The sequence below is a fragment of the Sinohyriopsis cumingii genome, chromosome 7 (genome assembly GCF_028554795.1).
Source record: "Sinohyriopsis cumingii isolate HCF-2022 chromosome 7, ASM2855479v2, whole genome shotgun sequence".
Lineage (NCBI taxonomy): Eukaryota > Metazoa > Mollusca > Bivalvia > Unionida > Unionidae > Sinohyriopsis > Sinohyriopsis cumingii.
In genome coordinates this window covers 4,615,865-4,632,369 of record NC_142967.1, presented here as the reverse complement: position 1 = coordinate 4,632,369, position 16,505 = coordinate 4,615,865, and the positions used below count along the sequence as shown (strand labels likewise).

Sequence of the window (16,505 nt, the reverse complement as noted above, 5' to 3'; positions counted from 1 at the left end):
TTAATGCTGAGCGCCTAGCGAGGTAGCTGCTAGTACTATTTTTATAAGTCTTTGGTATGCCTTGGCCGGGGCTCAAACACGCGACCTCCCGCATCCGAGGCGGCCGTTCTAGCTACAAGGCCATCAAAGCGGTATTATGTGGGCAAGACAGACAATCCTAGCATCTAAGGTTACAGAAATTACACATACATCAGTATTATTATAATGACAAAGTTTCATTCTGTATACAGCAACTCAAGTTCAAGGTACATGTAAAGGGCTCAGAAAACTTCAAAACAGAATCTTAAGTTAAACACAATTCTTGCCCCTGAAAATGCTGTCACCATATTGAACAGAAAAAAAACGAAATGTGTCTTGCTATTCCTAGGCAAGACAACAGCTAAATTAGACAATGAAGTCTTTACTGACCTTATTTCTCAGGGATACAAAGTTGAAAGGATCATGGAAAAAGAGACTGAAATAATTTATTTTCCATGATACAGAACATGATGACATGCAAAGAAAGTACAACACTGAACAATTAATTTATTGACATAAACAACGATTTTTTTTTGACCACCTGTCATTAAATAAAACTCAATAATTCAACATCAAATTTAACTGTTAAGACTTGTTCATACACTTAACTGTCAAGAATTGTTTGCATCAAGTGTAACAACATACAACATTATTACTTCATCCACATCAGAACCATAATTTTTAAATATTTGACAGCAGAGATATACAAAGATGGTTTATATGCTCAAATATTTCAGCACATATCAAATTCATACTATGTGTCAACTGAACCTTGATTCTCAAATGGATGATTTAATGGAAATACAACGAAACCTCTCAAAGCCTAAATTCCTTGCAACCAAATGAAATTTAAGTTTTACAGGATTTTCCGTTTACTGAATCTCACTACTGTCACCTAGGAAAGAGAAGCGATCAGGTTTCGTTTCATCTACAAGTAAATATTTATATATGGTCACCAAATATCAAAAGCCAACCAACTCGTAAGATATAAATCAGTGATAATTAGAATCTCATTGCACATATGTTTCTATGATGTGATTAGATCTTACTCTGTGTGGTTTTAAGCCATTTCAAGATGATTGGCTGCCTGCATGTTTTGATTAATCTGTATGGGGTTTCTTTCAGTGTAAAAATGAAACTTGGCACTGAATATTTATCTAAGGTTCATATAACAGCTTGGGGTTTTGGTTTATTGAGTAAAAATTTTATGAAATTAAAAAAAAAAAAAGCTAGGACCAGAAACATGATCTTAGTTTCATGGAGACTTTAGTTTAATGACCTTGAGAGGCTTTGCTGTACTTTTCAAGGAAAAAATATAATGGAAATGCATTAGAAAAAATAAATCTCAAATTCTGCAAATATTTTGAAATGGGCAAAACCCCCAGAGCAGGCTCAGGGGTTGTAGAGTATGATTGGCGCTTCTCCTGCATGCCATACTAGGGAACTAATAAAGGCAAAAGTTCTGACCTTTCATGCACCCTGTAACAAAATTCCTTCTAAACTAGTCTTAGCTTTTCAGAAAAGCTAGGTTTACATAGGCAATCTTTGTATTTCAAGGATCTGAGCAGTTTCTGTCATCTTCTTTGGTTGGTATGCTTTTCTTGGGAAGTTACTTAGCACCATATTGCTGGGACTGTACTTCAGTGCTGTTAACCCTATACATACATTCATACATACATACATGCTTCAAATCAAGCAAAAGATCTGTGATTAAGACTTTCTGGCTAATAGCTTATATACATACGCTGTTTATATGTTGTCTGTAATTGGTTTTCATGATTCATGAATTCTGTAAAATGTAAGTTTCAATTATTTTAATTATAAATCATTATAAAAATAATAACAAATCTGTAGGAATGAGTAACAGAACCATATTGTGAAATTCCTTGCATATATTGTGAAAGCACACAAGAAAGGTGCATGAATATCTTAGCAATTCCCTTCCATTGCTATTAACCAAAAGCTTCTAGTTTTCTGCATAATGTAATGCAATATCAACCAATCCAAATAATTGTTACAAAGTTCAACATTCAATATTTTGAGGATATCTACTACAGCATCCAACAAAAGGCACAAAACGTTCAAACTATCAAACAGGACATGCCAATTCACTGTATGTCACCTGTTGCACTTCTGTAACTATAATGGCCATTTGGTAATAAAAAAAGCAAAGACAGACAACTGGAAATCTTTTGCAAGAAGCCCATTCTGTTTGTTCGAAAAACATCATTTAAAAGTTTAAAAAATGTAGCTGAATCTATGTAATAATGTATAGAATTAGAAAGCAAATATACTGAATCAATCAAAATCAGTCACATTTCCGGACATTCATTGCAAAGAAAAACAAAGTTTTGAAAACACTGATGGCTTGGCAGGTTGAAGTGATACTAAATTTACATAACATAGAAGAACAGCTCTGTGTGTGTGTATGCGTGTGTGATTTAGATTGTTACCTTAGCTTTAAATTTTTTAAAGTCATATCACTACGATGTCTGCAGTGTGGCAGTTATAGCGATGTCTAGCATTGGGGCATCATGCTGCAGGCATGTAGCATCATGTCCCACCCAGTCACATTATTCTGACACCAGGCCGACCAGTCCTAGCACTAACCTCTTAATGCTGAGTGCCAAGTGAAGTACCATTTTCATAAGTCTTTGGTGTGACTTGGTTGTGGTTCGAACCCTTCACCTCCTGCATCCAAAGTGGACACTCTAACCACTTAGGCCACTCAAGCAGTCAGAAGAACAACTCTAGAGATATTTGTATGCATGGTTCTTCTTTGCAATTGTAAACAGACTGTTCTAAAAAAATCTCTTTAACATTTTTGTAACCTTTCTTTTTTTTATAAATCACTAGACAATTTATAACAACATTTGAAATATTTTTTGTGGAATTATTCTAGTGATTTAAAAAAAGAAGGAATTTTATACTCATGTTTAAAGACTTTCCATTAGGGAAACAACATCCAAGGATTATAATCAATGGATTATACTCCCTTTCGGTACAAAGTAAGGGGCGAAAAATGGGAATTTCTTATTTAAAATATAGGACAATTATATTACTTTTTTCTCCCACAAAATACTGGATAATTATGAGGCATAAATTAAATTCTTTTCCAAAGTGAAAAGAAAAAAGCATATATTGCAGAACCAACACAAGATGGCTTCTGTTCAACTGTAATATATTTGACTTTTGTTAAATAATGATATATTTCACTGAGATGAGTTTTAAGCAGACAGATGACAAAATGTGCATTTATTATATATATCAATTGTATTTAACTTTATTAAATATATCAATTGTATTTAACTTTATTAAATATATCAATTGCATTTAACTTTATTAAATATATCAACTGTATTCAACTTCGAGCACTTCATAATTTATCATTTTGCAAAGAACCACACAGAAAGTTGGCAAAGCAAAAAAACAAAAGGAAAATAAATATTGAAAGTCTATAAGATAGAATTATAGGATGAATATGGTCCATGTAACTAGTACAAGATTGTTTCATTTAACTTAAATGTGAGTTGCCTCCCTTAACATATAACTGCTTTGAAAGACCAGCAAATCTATACTTTGTTACGGATTTTAATCAGACCATAGTTTGTTCCTATTAATAGTAATACAGACCATATTTGATAAACGATGGTTAATACTACTCCATGGATAGGCAACACATGAAATCCCTCCAAGCCACAACGAATGCACATTAGCTTCATTTATACTGGAGCATATATACCAAAACTTTTGACAAACTCTTCATAATAAATTAAGTAATTAACCTAGCTCCATAAATTTAATGTTTTAAAGTATATTTACATTGACGAGATGTATGTGCATAATAACACTACTTGTGTTTTTGTGTACATGATTAACACTGAAATAAGAGAACAGGGTGGTTGTCTCCCTTTCAGATGTAGCTGAATAACATTGTAAAAGGACAACATATGTCCAGTGAAATCTTTTCATGCCACTATAAAATCAAGTGGTCATAAAAGTCATGTTATAAAATAAAAACAACAATGCAGAGGGAATAATCATTAAGACCTTAAGATATTTTCTTGGAGATATAACTGATGTTAATTGACTGGTCACCAAAAGACAGCTGCATATTTTTGGACAAACTAAGTCAGCCAGGTAACTAAGACCAAGATATCTTTGTTTGCAACATTATTTTGGTAGGCTCTGCCTACCCTTTGGGCATTTAGCCATGCCTTCACATTTAGCCAAGTCTTCACTTTGGCTATGCCTTCATCACATTAGTAATGCCTTCACATTAGCCATGCCTTCAACACATTAGCTATGTCTTCACATTAGCCAAGTCTTTATCATATTAGTCATGCCTTCACATTAATCATGCCATTACAATAGCCATGCCTTCAACACATTAGCTATGTCTTCACATTAGTCATGTCTTCATCACATTAGCCATGCCTTCACATTTAGCCAAGCCTTCACATTAGCTATACCTTCATCACATTAGCCATGCCTTCATCACATTAGCCATGCCTTCACATTAATCATGCCATTACAATAGCCATGCCTTCAACACATTAGCTATGTCTTCACATTAGTCATGTCTTCATCACATTAGCCATGCCTTCACATTAGTCATGTCTTCATCACATTTAGCCATGCCTTCATCACATTAGCCATGCCTTCACATTAGCTATGCCTTCATCACATTAGTCATGCCTTTACATTAACCATTCCTTCAACACATTAGCCATGTCCAATTATTTTGAGGCGATCTATCATTCTGGCATGACCTGACCAATATTCCAACTGATCTGATGCATGACTGAGCTGTGAAAAGGCTGGAACCTTATCTACAGATTTAGTTGTTCATTTTCCTTTCTGTAGGTAATTCATAAATGTTACCCTCACAAGATATTCCCATACCTGATGATTAACACACTGCTATTTTTACAGAACTTTGCTGAGAATGCTCATACCAAATGACAAGTGTAACTTTTCAAAAATATTCATAAAATTATCCCCCATTGGCTTGGCACAGAAGAAACTTTTATATTATTTTGAAACTGATCAAGTTATACACTGTACAGCAATAATACACAAGATACAAAGGTTGCTTGAACATTCAGAATAAGAACTTGAATAACTGGATTTTTAAAAATTTCAATGTTCAAAATAATTCTTTGTTTTGAGAGAAATGTTTAAACTTACCAAGTGATGTAGTATGATCCATCAATTCAGCTAAGGTAAAATTTCATGTATCCTGATTTCCTATCAGAATCATCAAATTTAAGACCCAAAGTCAGAATGTTGTTGTCGCATGATTTAACGCCACTGTTCAGCGAAAGACAGGCTATACATGGAGGCCAGTATTAATGGTGGAGGAAGAACCCTGGAAAACCATGGGAAGAACCACTGACCCATGAGAAGCTACTGGCAAGCTTTCTCATGTACCCATCTTAGCTGAGCCTAAGACTCAAACCCACACAGACAGAGGTGAGATGGCACTTATCCTGAATGGTGAGCGCATTAGACCACTCAGCCACTTGGGGCCCCCAAGTCAGAATGTAAACCACCTTATGTCAAAAAACCTTCTTGTATGAGTACTTCAAAAGTACATTCCCAATGAATTTCAACATCTGCAAGTATCCATGGAAATTAAAATCTGTCACCAGCTACAAAATATTTTAGCCAATATTACTTGATAATTAAACCAACTATCCATTTAACAAAACTCTGGCAAATATTTACCAAGTATATCTTTGTTTGCAAATAGGCCTACTGTTTACTTTTTAAAATAAAACTTTATTAGGTTTGCCCTCTGGTCTTAAACTTAAGAGTTCTTTATAAACAGAATGTGTGTGTAAATTTTTGCCACTTAAGGAAGCTGAAGAGGAAAAGGTCTATTGTATGGGCACATGGCACTGTGTGTAAGGGGTATGTGTTGGAGGGTGATTCATTTACTTGGAAAACTATGGGACAAAAGTCAGTCTGACTGCACACATAATTCTATTTCCATATCAAACTTACTTCAACAAAGCAATACCTGTTTAAAGCTCTATGGAAGATTTTCTAGCAAGACACAGCAACCAATATATTAAGACAATTAAATGAATAACTCCATCAAATTGTATCCCAAAATGTGAAACATTAGTCCTCAAATCTACAAACTGTATCTGTGGTAAATATGACTGCATACACAACTTCTGAATTTAAAATGTCTAAACTTAGTGCTATGCAGTGAACTGACCGCAGTATGACGGAATGACAGATGGGCAATCAAAATGGAGTAAATCAATACACTTTTAATGCGGTGCTAGAATTTCCAATCCATTTACCAAATTTTACAATGAAAAATACTGATGTGAATAATTATTAACTAGAGTGTACTGGGAAAAGAACTGCACAGTGGAAACTCTTATTCAGCTTGGGTCATTATCCATTATTAACTTGTATTTTCATTCTTAACTTCACTCTTTCTCTGAAATTTTTCTTTCCAAACTGTGAGTTTCATTTCTTGCTGAATTACATATTCCAGCATGTTCCTTTGTTAAGAAATGTAGTTCTTTGCATCATTTATACAACTTCGAAAATACATTACACTAGACGACCATCAACATCAAAGAATTAAATATCTGAAGACCCCACAAATTCATATTTTTACTTGCCCAATATGTTGCTTTTATTGAAGTAAATAACCATCAAAGGATTTCGTTTGGTGATTTTGCCAATTGCTGGTGCCAACATAGTATGTTTTACATTAAAATGAGTAGTATAAAAGAAAACAATACTTTTGGGGCCCTGAAAATGATTTTCCATTCGTACAACTATGAAGACCATGAGAATTATCTCCAATTCATAGGACAACCATCTATCCACAGTTATAACTTACAAAATTAAATTAACTGCCATTTCCAACATGGCCAATTGTCAATGCCAATTTGTTGTTTTTGTTATTACCAAAGCAGCATTGTAAGTTAGTACTAAATAAAGGAAGAAAATTATCAAACAATTAATGACAAACAGAAGAAAACATTGATGTGGTTCTCAGGAAAGGAGGCATTCCCTCAGATCTTGGTATGGTGAGTCTGGCTGCTTAGCCACCTCTTGGAATGTTGCTTGGAATGCTCGACGTTGTGATTCATCTGTCAACTGCCAGTAGAAGTCCATGGCTGACAGACAAAACAGGCTCCTGTCATTGGGCTCAATCTTGCCCATCCGACTGAGGACGTAAGGTAATCTGCGGATTGTTAAGGGAAAAAAAAACATACCAGATGTATATGCAATCAGGACAGTTATGCTGAATTTTTTGTCTAATCTTCAAACAGTATTATAATGTATTTTATATGACTATGCAGAATCTTAAAATCATTGACAATGACAATTATCAACTAAGGTGGCGCTCTTCAGTTTCACATTTTGCATAGGGTTATAATTTTAAAGAAAAAGAATTTCCCCGGCTTTCCTCACTGGTTATACTGGCATTTAACAAAAGACCTTGTATATCTTAGGTATAATCCAAAGAACCTTTAATTCCCTGTATTTTGGTGTATGATTGATGGGTGTAATATGGGTTATAGAGTATACAGCTTGGCCTTACTCCAGATGTGCAGCTTTCAAAAAAGTGCTAGCTCCACTTGGTCATTTTCACTTCCTGACCTTCAGAGATAAATTGTATTAAAAAAGAGCCGATAACTTCTTTTTTACATTTTATATATTTGCTAACTCATTCATTGCACTTTCAGAAGCTCAGGTATTGTTTAGTCTGGCAAAATTCATTTTCCCCGTTTTAATAGCTGCTATGGATGGTGTACTTTAGACTAATTCAGGCTGATTTTTTTAGCACAAGGGAGCAGTCATTATAGTTAGCACTGTGCTTAGATCATATTCAATTTCCAAAAGTACAATTTCCAAAGAAATATCATCCACATTACATTAATGTAGCATACATGTATGCCAACATTCTCTCCATTGTGCATGTTTTAAATGCAAACAACTTCACCTTACATAAGTCACTCTCTCAAAAGTACACAATAACTGGTGAGCACCCCTAACTACTGAAAAACAACATCCTCCTCATGGTAGATCAACTCCCCTGGGTAGGATAATACCACCAACACAGCCCTGTAAATCTAGTATAAATGTTACCTAGGGAAAACCATATGCTTTGATAGCTGTATAACACTCAATTTAGACTGCATTTTATGTGATCTTTCCTCTACAATGGCTTTAGTGCAGAATGGGACATTATAGCCAGAATGTAGGAGGAAAAGGTAAGGAATTCTTTACTTGCAGTGGTAGAGCACAGGGCTTACAAGGTAGCATGTGGCCAACGTAACAATGGGGTGCAGCTGGATCCCATTTTTTAAAACAACTTTAAAATAAATTGGCCTCTATTTTATTTAAAATGAAGAAAATCACAATCAAAACTAGTAAATGAAATCTTGAGACATTGCTCATTTCATCATTGAAAACAATGGTTTGTTCCCTGAAATTTGAATCAACATCATGAAATTCTCAACCTTTAACAATAAGTCTTATATTTTGTTAATTTTTGTGTTTCAAACAACATTCTCAGTACACTGTAAATAACAAGTTTTCAATGAAATTTTGATTGAAAAAAGGTCATCAATGCTTACTGGTAGAAACACTTTAAAAGATAAATACCAATAAAACAAGTTTTGTCAAGTGAAATTCATGTTTCAGTTCTATCTTTTAATTCACTTTCAGTGTAATCATCATAAATACTACAAGCACTCTCGTATTTAAATGTGAAAAATGTAAACTCTACAATCACAGCTCTGTCTGCTAGCATTTCTGTGAGAACCTAATTAAAAGCCAACCATATTTCGATATCCAACTTGCAAAGGTATTGTTACACTCCATTAAAAGCATACCTGCTATTATATTATCATATTAATTGTATCTTTTCAATCATTTTAATAAAAGGGGTTGGAATAAAAGAAAAGTTAAAAGGCATGCCAATACACGAGCTTGCAGCCATGGTTGTGTGTCAGATCAACTCATTTCAATTGATCAACTGATCAAACTAAACCAATTTAACTTAGCCTTCCGGTTCACCAATGTGATTAAAGGCAGCAAGCCAACCAAATGAATGCTTCATGAATAAAAAGCTTTGTTTTACAGATAAGGTTCATTATGGAGATACAAGTTTGAGTTTGTGGTGAACTTAAAATTTGTGAAATGGCACAGAGAGATTTCCTTAAGGATGAGAAGTTTCACTATTTGCAATAAAATCATGGCATCAAAATTTTACTAATAGAATCATAAAAAAATCAAAATCAAATTATGACACTGAAGGTAGTTTCATAAAATAAAAGAAGAAAAAACTAACCTTGTTTTTTTGTGCAACAACAACAAAATGAAGTTATGTAATGCAAAATGTTTTTGTGTACACATGATGGTTGTTGATACCTTCTGAAAATGTTGTCATTGAACTTTCAGAGGTTGAAATAAAGGAAATTTACACAAAAAAACCCCAAACAAGTTCATTAGCAAAAACACATTATGCAGCAGCATCTCTCCCCCCACGAGGGGCCCCGAGTGGCCGAGTGGTCTAAAGCGCTCTCCGTTACGGATCACTGCACTCTCACCTCTGTCTGCGTGGGTTCGAGTCTCGAATTCGGCTAATGTGGGTATGTGAGAAAGCTTGCCAGTAGCTTCTCATGGATCGGTGGTTCTTTCCAGGGTTTTCCTGGGTTCTTCCTCCACCATTAATACTGGCCGCCATGTATCGTGTGCTGAAAAATGGCGTTAAACCCTACAACAACAACAACAACTCTCCCCCCCCACAACATTTTTCTTGACAATCCAATGGATTGCATTCCCTTTTTAATATTCTGAAGTCCTTCAGTAATTTTTGCACCTTTGCTAAAAAACATAACCTGTAACATCAACTTGTGGTTGTGTTCATGTTATAATAAATCTTAATCTACACAGCTGTGAAAATCCTAGGGACTTTAACAAACAGCTGTGAAAATCCTAGGGACTTTAACAAACAGCTGCTTTAACTTTACAAGTATGTAATACCTTCTCACTAACAAGTGAAATAACAGGGTATCAAAAAGCAGGTATCAAAAAGCCAATTTACCTAAACCTATAAAAGCACTGAAATATATCTCACGATGGCAAGCACTTTTTTGTTAAAGGATACAAAGCTCTCAACCAGTCATTGGTAGAAGCACTGATGAAGAAACATGTGAGGCTCCATATTGCCATGGCAACTGGTGTACGCTGTGTGAAGTTGCTAAGAGATAGCATGACCCAGTCCCTTAGCAAGCTATGTTGTCTCTGTTGATGGAGATTAGAGAACACCTGTGAAGAGATCAAAAGCTCATATTAGACAAAGCATTATAACTTTCCCTCATTATAACATGGTTCATTATAATGTGATTAGAAATACACAGCAGACATAAGCTGGTAACAAGTGAATAATTTGTATATTCCATCGAGTGGGTGAAATTAATTTAGTTTTTACCCATTCTATGTCCATTATTCTCACACAACAAACAAAATTTAAAATTTATTTTATGCTCCAACATATTGGCTAGAAATATGTACAATTTACTGAAGTAGCAGATTTCTTACTGTATCCTGTGCATGGATGTCAGCTGTGTGCCATTATATTCTGCTGAGTTTTGTGTACATTCGCATAGAAAATATCAGTAGTAACATAATTCTCTTTCCTAATTCAAGGCATAATAAACTCAACCCCCACAATGGAATTCAACATATAAAAGCTTGTTGTGGGATTTGAATCTGGTACTCCTTTGTGACCAAACTTGCCACATGACCAAGCAAGTGACAAAATGACTGGTCAAATTTTTTATCATAATGTCATCAATGTTTATTGAAAACAGTGAAAACTATTTTTCATATTACAATCCAGTGTGTGTATGCACATTTACCATTGACCTAAGGACCATAATCACACTCCTGAAAATAGCGCTAAGGTTACTGTCAATGTATTTTACTTTCTTTATGTTTTTCCCCTTTCATTTGCTTATATTTCCTGAACCAATAAATGTGTGTGTGTGTGCATAATTTGGATTTTTAATGTTGCTTTAACAATTTTTCAGTCATATCACTACGATGTCTGTAGTGTGGCAGTTTATAGTGATGTCTAGCACTGAGGCATCATGCCACATATATAGCATCATGTCCCACCCAGTCACATTATCCTGACACTAGGCAGACCAGTCCTAACACTAACCTCTTAATGCCGAGTGCCAAGCGAGGCAGGTGTAGGTACCATTTTTATAAGTCCTTTGGTATGACTCAATCAGGGATCGAACCCACGACCTCCCACATCCGAGGCAGACGCTCTAACCACTAGGCTACTGGAGTATTATCTATAGTGAATTATTAAGTACTTATTTTGGAAAATCCAATATTTCATGGGCCAGCATTAACTGATAAGCATACCTGCCATGACATTACATGTGGCACGATTTTTGACAACAAACCCCCCTGACACACTGTGTTTCGAAAAAGATTTTCAGTAATCTTTGAAAGAAAAGAAAAAAGATTTCTTGACCGCTTTGATATGTAGCATGTATGAACTGTAAACAGCGCTGCTTAGATTCATGTAAAACTATTCTTGTGCCAGTTTATACAGCTAATTGTCACAGAGATTGTTAAAAGGTAGGGCAGTCTGAGACAAACAGCCACCATTTCAAATTTTACTTAACTTGCCGACTATAACATGAAACCCAGATCCGCATCAAACATGGACAAGCATGTATCCAGAATTTTGCCACATCAATAATATTTACTTAATTATTGCTATTATTCTGATGGTTCATATTTTAAAGACACAATACCATGTAAGATACGGTCAAATTGACAGGGTTGGCAGTTCTGACCCCCAATGAAATGGTTGGTCTCTATTGCGATTTATATTTTCTTCTTTCTATAAAGACAAGCATATATTGTGCTCAAACAGATACAGATACAGTTCTGATAAAACCTGATACTGACAGCTGTTGAAAGCTATGGACAGACTGCTTTTGGACTACTTATAGAGCTGTTGAAAGCTATGGACAGACTGCTTTTGGACTACTGTTACATGTATAGCTTTTGAAAGCTATGGACAGACTGCTTTTGGACTACTTATAGAGCTGTTGAAAGCTATGGACAGACTGCTTTTGGACTACTGTTACATGTATAGCTTTTGAAAGCTATGGACAGACTGCTTTTGGACTACTTATAGAGCTGTTGAAAGCTATGGACAGACTGCTTTTGGACTACTGTTACATGTATAGCTTTTGAAAGCTATGGACAGACTGCTTTTGGACTACTTATAGAGCTGTTGAAAGCTATGGACAGACTGCTTTTGGACTACTGTTACATGTATAGCTTTTGAAAGCTATGGACAGACTGCTTTTGGACTACTGATAGAGCTGTTGAAAGCTATGGACAGACTGCTTTTGGACTACTAATAGAGCCAGGAAAGGGTTAACTGGTCTAGCTACAATATTAGCAAGTTAGTAACCTGCTAAATTGCTAATTTATGCTTTCTCTACTCTTTTTGTGTCACTAAGATCCCTGTAAATCCTAGCTGGTTGGACTGTTTTATAAATAAAGTCCACATGCTGGGAATATGTGTGTGATTTGGGGTTTTTAACGTAGCTTTAACAATTTTTCAGTCATATCACTACAATGTCTGCAGTGTGGCAGTTTATAAATATGTCTAGCAATGAGGCATCATGCCGCAGACATGTAGCACGATGTCCCATCCAGTCATGATAACCTGACACCAGACCGACCAGCCATAACACTGACTTCTTAATGACGAGTGCCTAATGAGGCAGCTGTTACTACCATTTTTTAAAGTCTTTGGTATGACTCAGCCAGGGTTCAAACCTGTGACCTGTATCCAAGGCGGACGCTCTAACCTAAAGGCCACCGGAGCAGTCATATTCTGGGAAAGTTGGATGGTTGGTGATGTTGAGGCTGTTTTTTTAAATAGATCCAATTGATCCAGTACAAACCCTATGAATCTAGACTTACAGGCCTGAAGGCTATGCTCGGACATACAGGGGAACTTATGCCTACAAGGCAGCCTAAAAGTTGGGGGGGAGGGGAGACACTCCACCAATGAGTCAGAAATTGCAGGTAATGATCTGGTTGGGGGGGAATCAACCTACCCAACATGTCTCACAATAAAGGTTGACTTTGGATTTATACTAAGGACATCAAAACTATCTTTGCTAGACTTATTCCATATTTCCTTCCTTTTGATTCCATCTGAACTACTGCTTTCAGCTTTTTGCATTTCATGCATTTATTTAACATTTCTACTGAAATGACATAAAAAGAGTAAAGAAAGCATAAATTAGCAATTTAGCATGTTACTAACTTGCTAATACTGTAGCTAGACCAGTATACTCTTTCCCGGCTCTATCAGTAGTCCAAAAGCAGTCTGTCCATAGCTTTCAACAACTCTATCAGTAGTCCAAAAGCAGTCTGTCCATAGCTTTCAAAAGCTATAATAGTAGTCCAAAAGCAGTCTGTCCATAGCTTTCAACAGCTGTCAGTATCAGTAGTATAGCTATAAAGCTAACAGTTCAACAATAATAAAAAAAGAACTGCATCCAGAAAAATAAGTTTATTGTCTTTAATGACAATGACAAAACACATAATTATCTGTTTCTTTTACCAAGAAAAGAAAAACCTATTCTTAAAACCATTATCACTACCTTTCCTAACTCTATTCTTAAACAGTTTACTTTCCCTGCTGTGAATTTGCTGTTGGGAAATATTTTCTTTAAATTCCGGTTTAATTAATCAGCTGTTTTCAATGGCACTTTAACTTAACAGGCTTATATCCCAAATGTTAATGTGATTGGGGAACATTTTTGAAGGAGAAATATTTGAAGGAGAAACTCCAACACTGTCTGAAAATAAGGCAAGTATGGACATGGACCACAAGGAAAAATAAAAAGAATGTGCATTTCCTCACTGTCGGACACTCTGCTTTAAAGAACAAGGACAGAGACTTTGTGTCTTTTATTTTTACCCATTCAATGTGGGATTTGTACTCAACATGTCTTTTTGCTTCACTTCTACTATCATGTGTGACAGAAAAATCCAATTCGTATGTACCACAGTGAACATAATTAACTCCTTGTTTGACTGTTTTATAAATGGCCAAACATCTGTATAAATCTTTAGAATCATCCAGACAGCAGTTGACTTTTTGACTTCTTCCAATTTTCTTTTCACATGATAATGGTCCAACATTTTCAAAAACAACTGCCAACTGCTTTGTTCAATGCCTGCAGATGGTTTACCAGTTTTGTGCCCCAACCACTGAATAAGCACTTCTTTGACACTGATCAAATAATTTTTTTTTTAAACAAAGATAAATTTTAGAAGTGAAAGGAAGTGTTATGATGAAATTATTTTCCAATTCTGCCATTTTCTATTGTCTTGCCTAAATGATCCATAGTGATTTTTTTTCAGGCTTCATCCCTACAAAATAGGGAAAATCCGAAGAGGTAAACAGGTCTGCTGTAGACCAGACTTCTCCATCCATGTATTACACACATTGCATGGCATATACGATGTACAACTTAGCAGATATGATAGAAGAGTCATGGTTGTCTTCCTCTGCTTTGAACTTTTTTCAATTTCATTTATTTATTTGACATTTCTATTGAAATGACATATGACAAGAAAACAAAGCATATTCAGCATGTTACTAACTTGCTAATACCAACTTCGTTACTAACTCGCTAATACCAACTCCAATACAACTTGCTGACACCAACTCTATTACTAACTTGCTGACACCAACTCCATTACTAACTCGCTGACACCAACTCTGTTACTAACTTGCTGACATCAACTCCGTTACTAACTCGCTAATACCAACTCCATTACTAACTCGCTAATACCAACTCCATTACTAACTCGCTAATACCAACTCCATTACTAACTCACTGACATCAACTCCGTTACCAACTCGCTAATACCAACTCCATTACTAACTTGCTGACACAACTCTGTTACTAACTTGCTAATACCAACTCTGTTACTAACTTGCTAATACCAACTGTTACTAACTCGCTTATACCAACTCAGTTACTAACTCGCTGACACCAACTCCGTTACTAACTCGCTGACACCAACTCTTTTACTAACTTGCTGACACCAACTCCATTACTAACTCGCTAATACCAACTCCGTTACTAACTTGCTAATACCAACTCCGTTACTAACTCGATAATACCAACTCCGTTACTAACTTGCTGACATCAACTCAGTTACCAACTTGCTAATACCAACTCCATTACTAACTTGCTAATGCCAACTCCTTTACTAACTCGCTGACACCAATTCTGTTACTAACTTGCTAATACCAACTCCATTACTAACTCGCTAATACCAACTCCATTACTAACGGAGTAAGCAATCAAAGTCATTGTCATGCTAACTTGTAAATGACAACATGAGTTCACGATAACATGTTGTAGTGTGGTCTTAAATAGACAAAGTCCATAAAGGTTACAAAGTCACTTAAATGTGGAAAAAAAACTAAAATATAATGTATACAACCTGTAGAAGAGTGATTGTCCAAGACAATCAATCCATATTTACAGCTGGATTGTCCAATTTTACTACAAAGATGACTTGGATTGTTAGACGTATAATGTATGCTGTAATCGGTACTACAATGATGCTTAAAATTTAGCAACATTTTGCGATGGCAAGGGGAGCTAATAAGCAAGAGTTATTGCTCTTTGTCTATAAGAAAGAGACAGGAAAAGACAATTTTCGTCTTTTAGCTGGGGTGGATTCCTGAGGTAGCAGGCTGATATCCCTGATGTTAATGTGATTGGGGAACATATCTGAAGAAAAAACTCCAACACTGTCTGGTAATATTGCAAACATGGACATGGACCCCAGTGTCATAATAAAAAGAAATAAAAAAAATGTTACCTGAATTGGTTTATCAAATGTAAGACAATACAGGTTGAAAGAAAGCTTTATAAAGCTTAATATTTTGTTTGTTTATTTTTAAAACATTATTTTTTGAACAACTTACATCATTCCCACTATACCATGGTTTGGTACTTATGCAGTTCTTACTGTACTTTTGTTCTGGGAGTTATGGACAACAATTACCATGTTATACTGATGGAGAGAATAACATTGGTACAAATTCATTTGAATAATTTGTATAATTCTGAATATTAATATACTGGGTTGATTCGATAAATATGTGGGACTAGGACAGATTTATGTTTTAATGATGCATTTATGTGGTGCTCCAAAATAGTGTTACAGTCTATTTTTATTACTCTAACGAAATCATTTCTGTCAAAACTGTAATATGAACTCCACCTTTTTGCGAGTGCAACATGCTTACCACTGAGGGCTGTTCCAGTAAAACATATACCCCCTGCGAGGAAGGCACTTTCAAATTCAACCAACCCACAACAGAAGCAATTTAAAAAAATTATGATCCACCGTCAGATGTG

General features: G+C 35.4%; 1 protein-coding gene across 1 annotated transcript in view; it reads right to left on the bottom strand.

Annotated features, from left to right (window-relative positions):
* Positions 1-447: 447 nt before the first annotated feature.
* LOC149794665 (huntingtin-like) overlaps positions 448-16,505 on the bottom strand; it is a 207,984-nt gene continuing 191,926 nt past the window's right edge. The window contains exons 53-54 of the mRNA XM_089964272.1: positions 10,172-10,332; positions 448-7,237 (exon numbers count right to left, since the gene is read on the bottom strand). Coding sequence (XP_089820398.1) covers positions 7,045-7,237; positions 10,172-10,332 — 354 coding nt within the window. The 3' untranslated portion in view covers positions 448-7,044. The remainder of the gene's footprint in view (positions 7,238-10,171; positions 10,333-16,505) is intronic.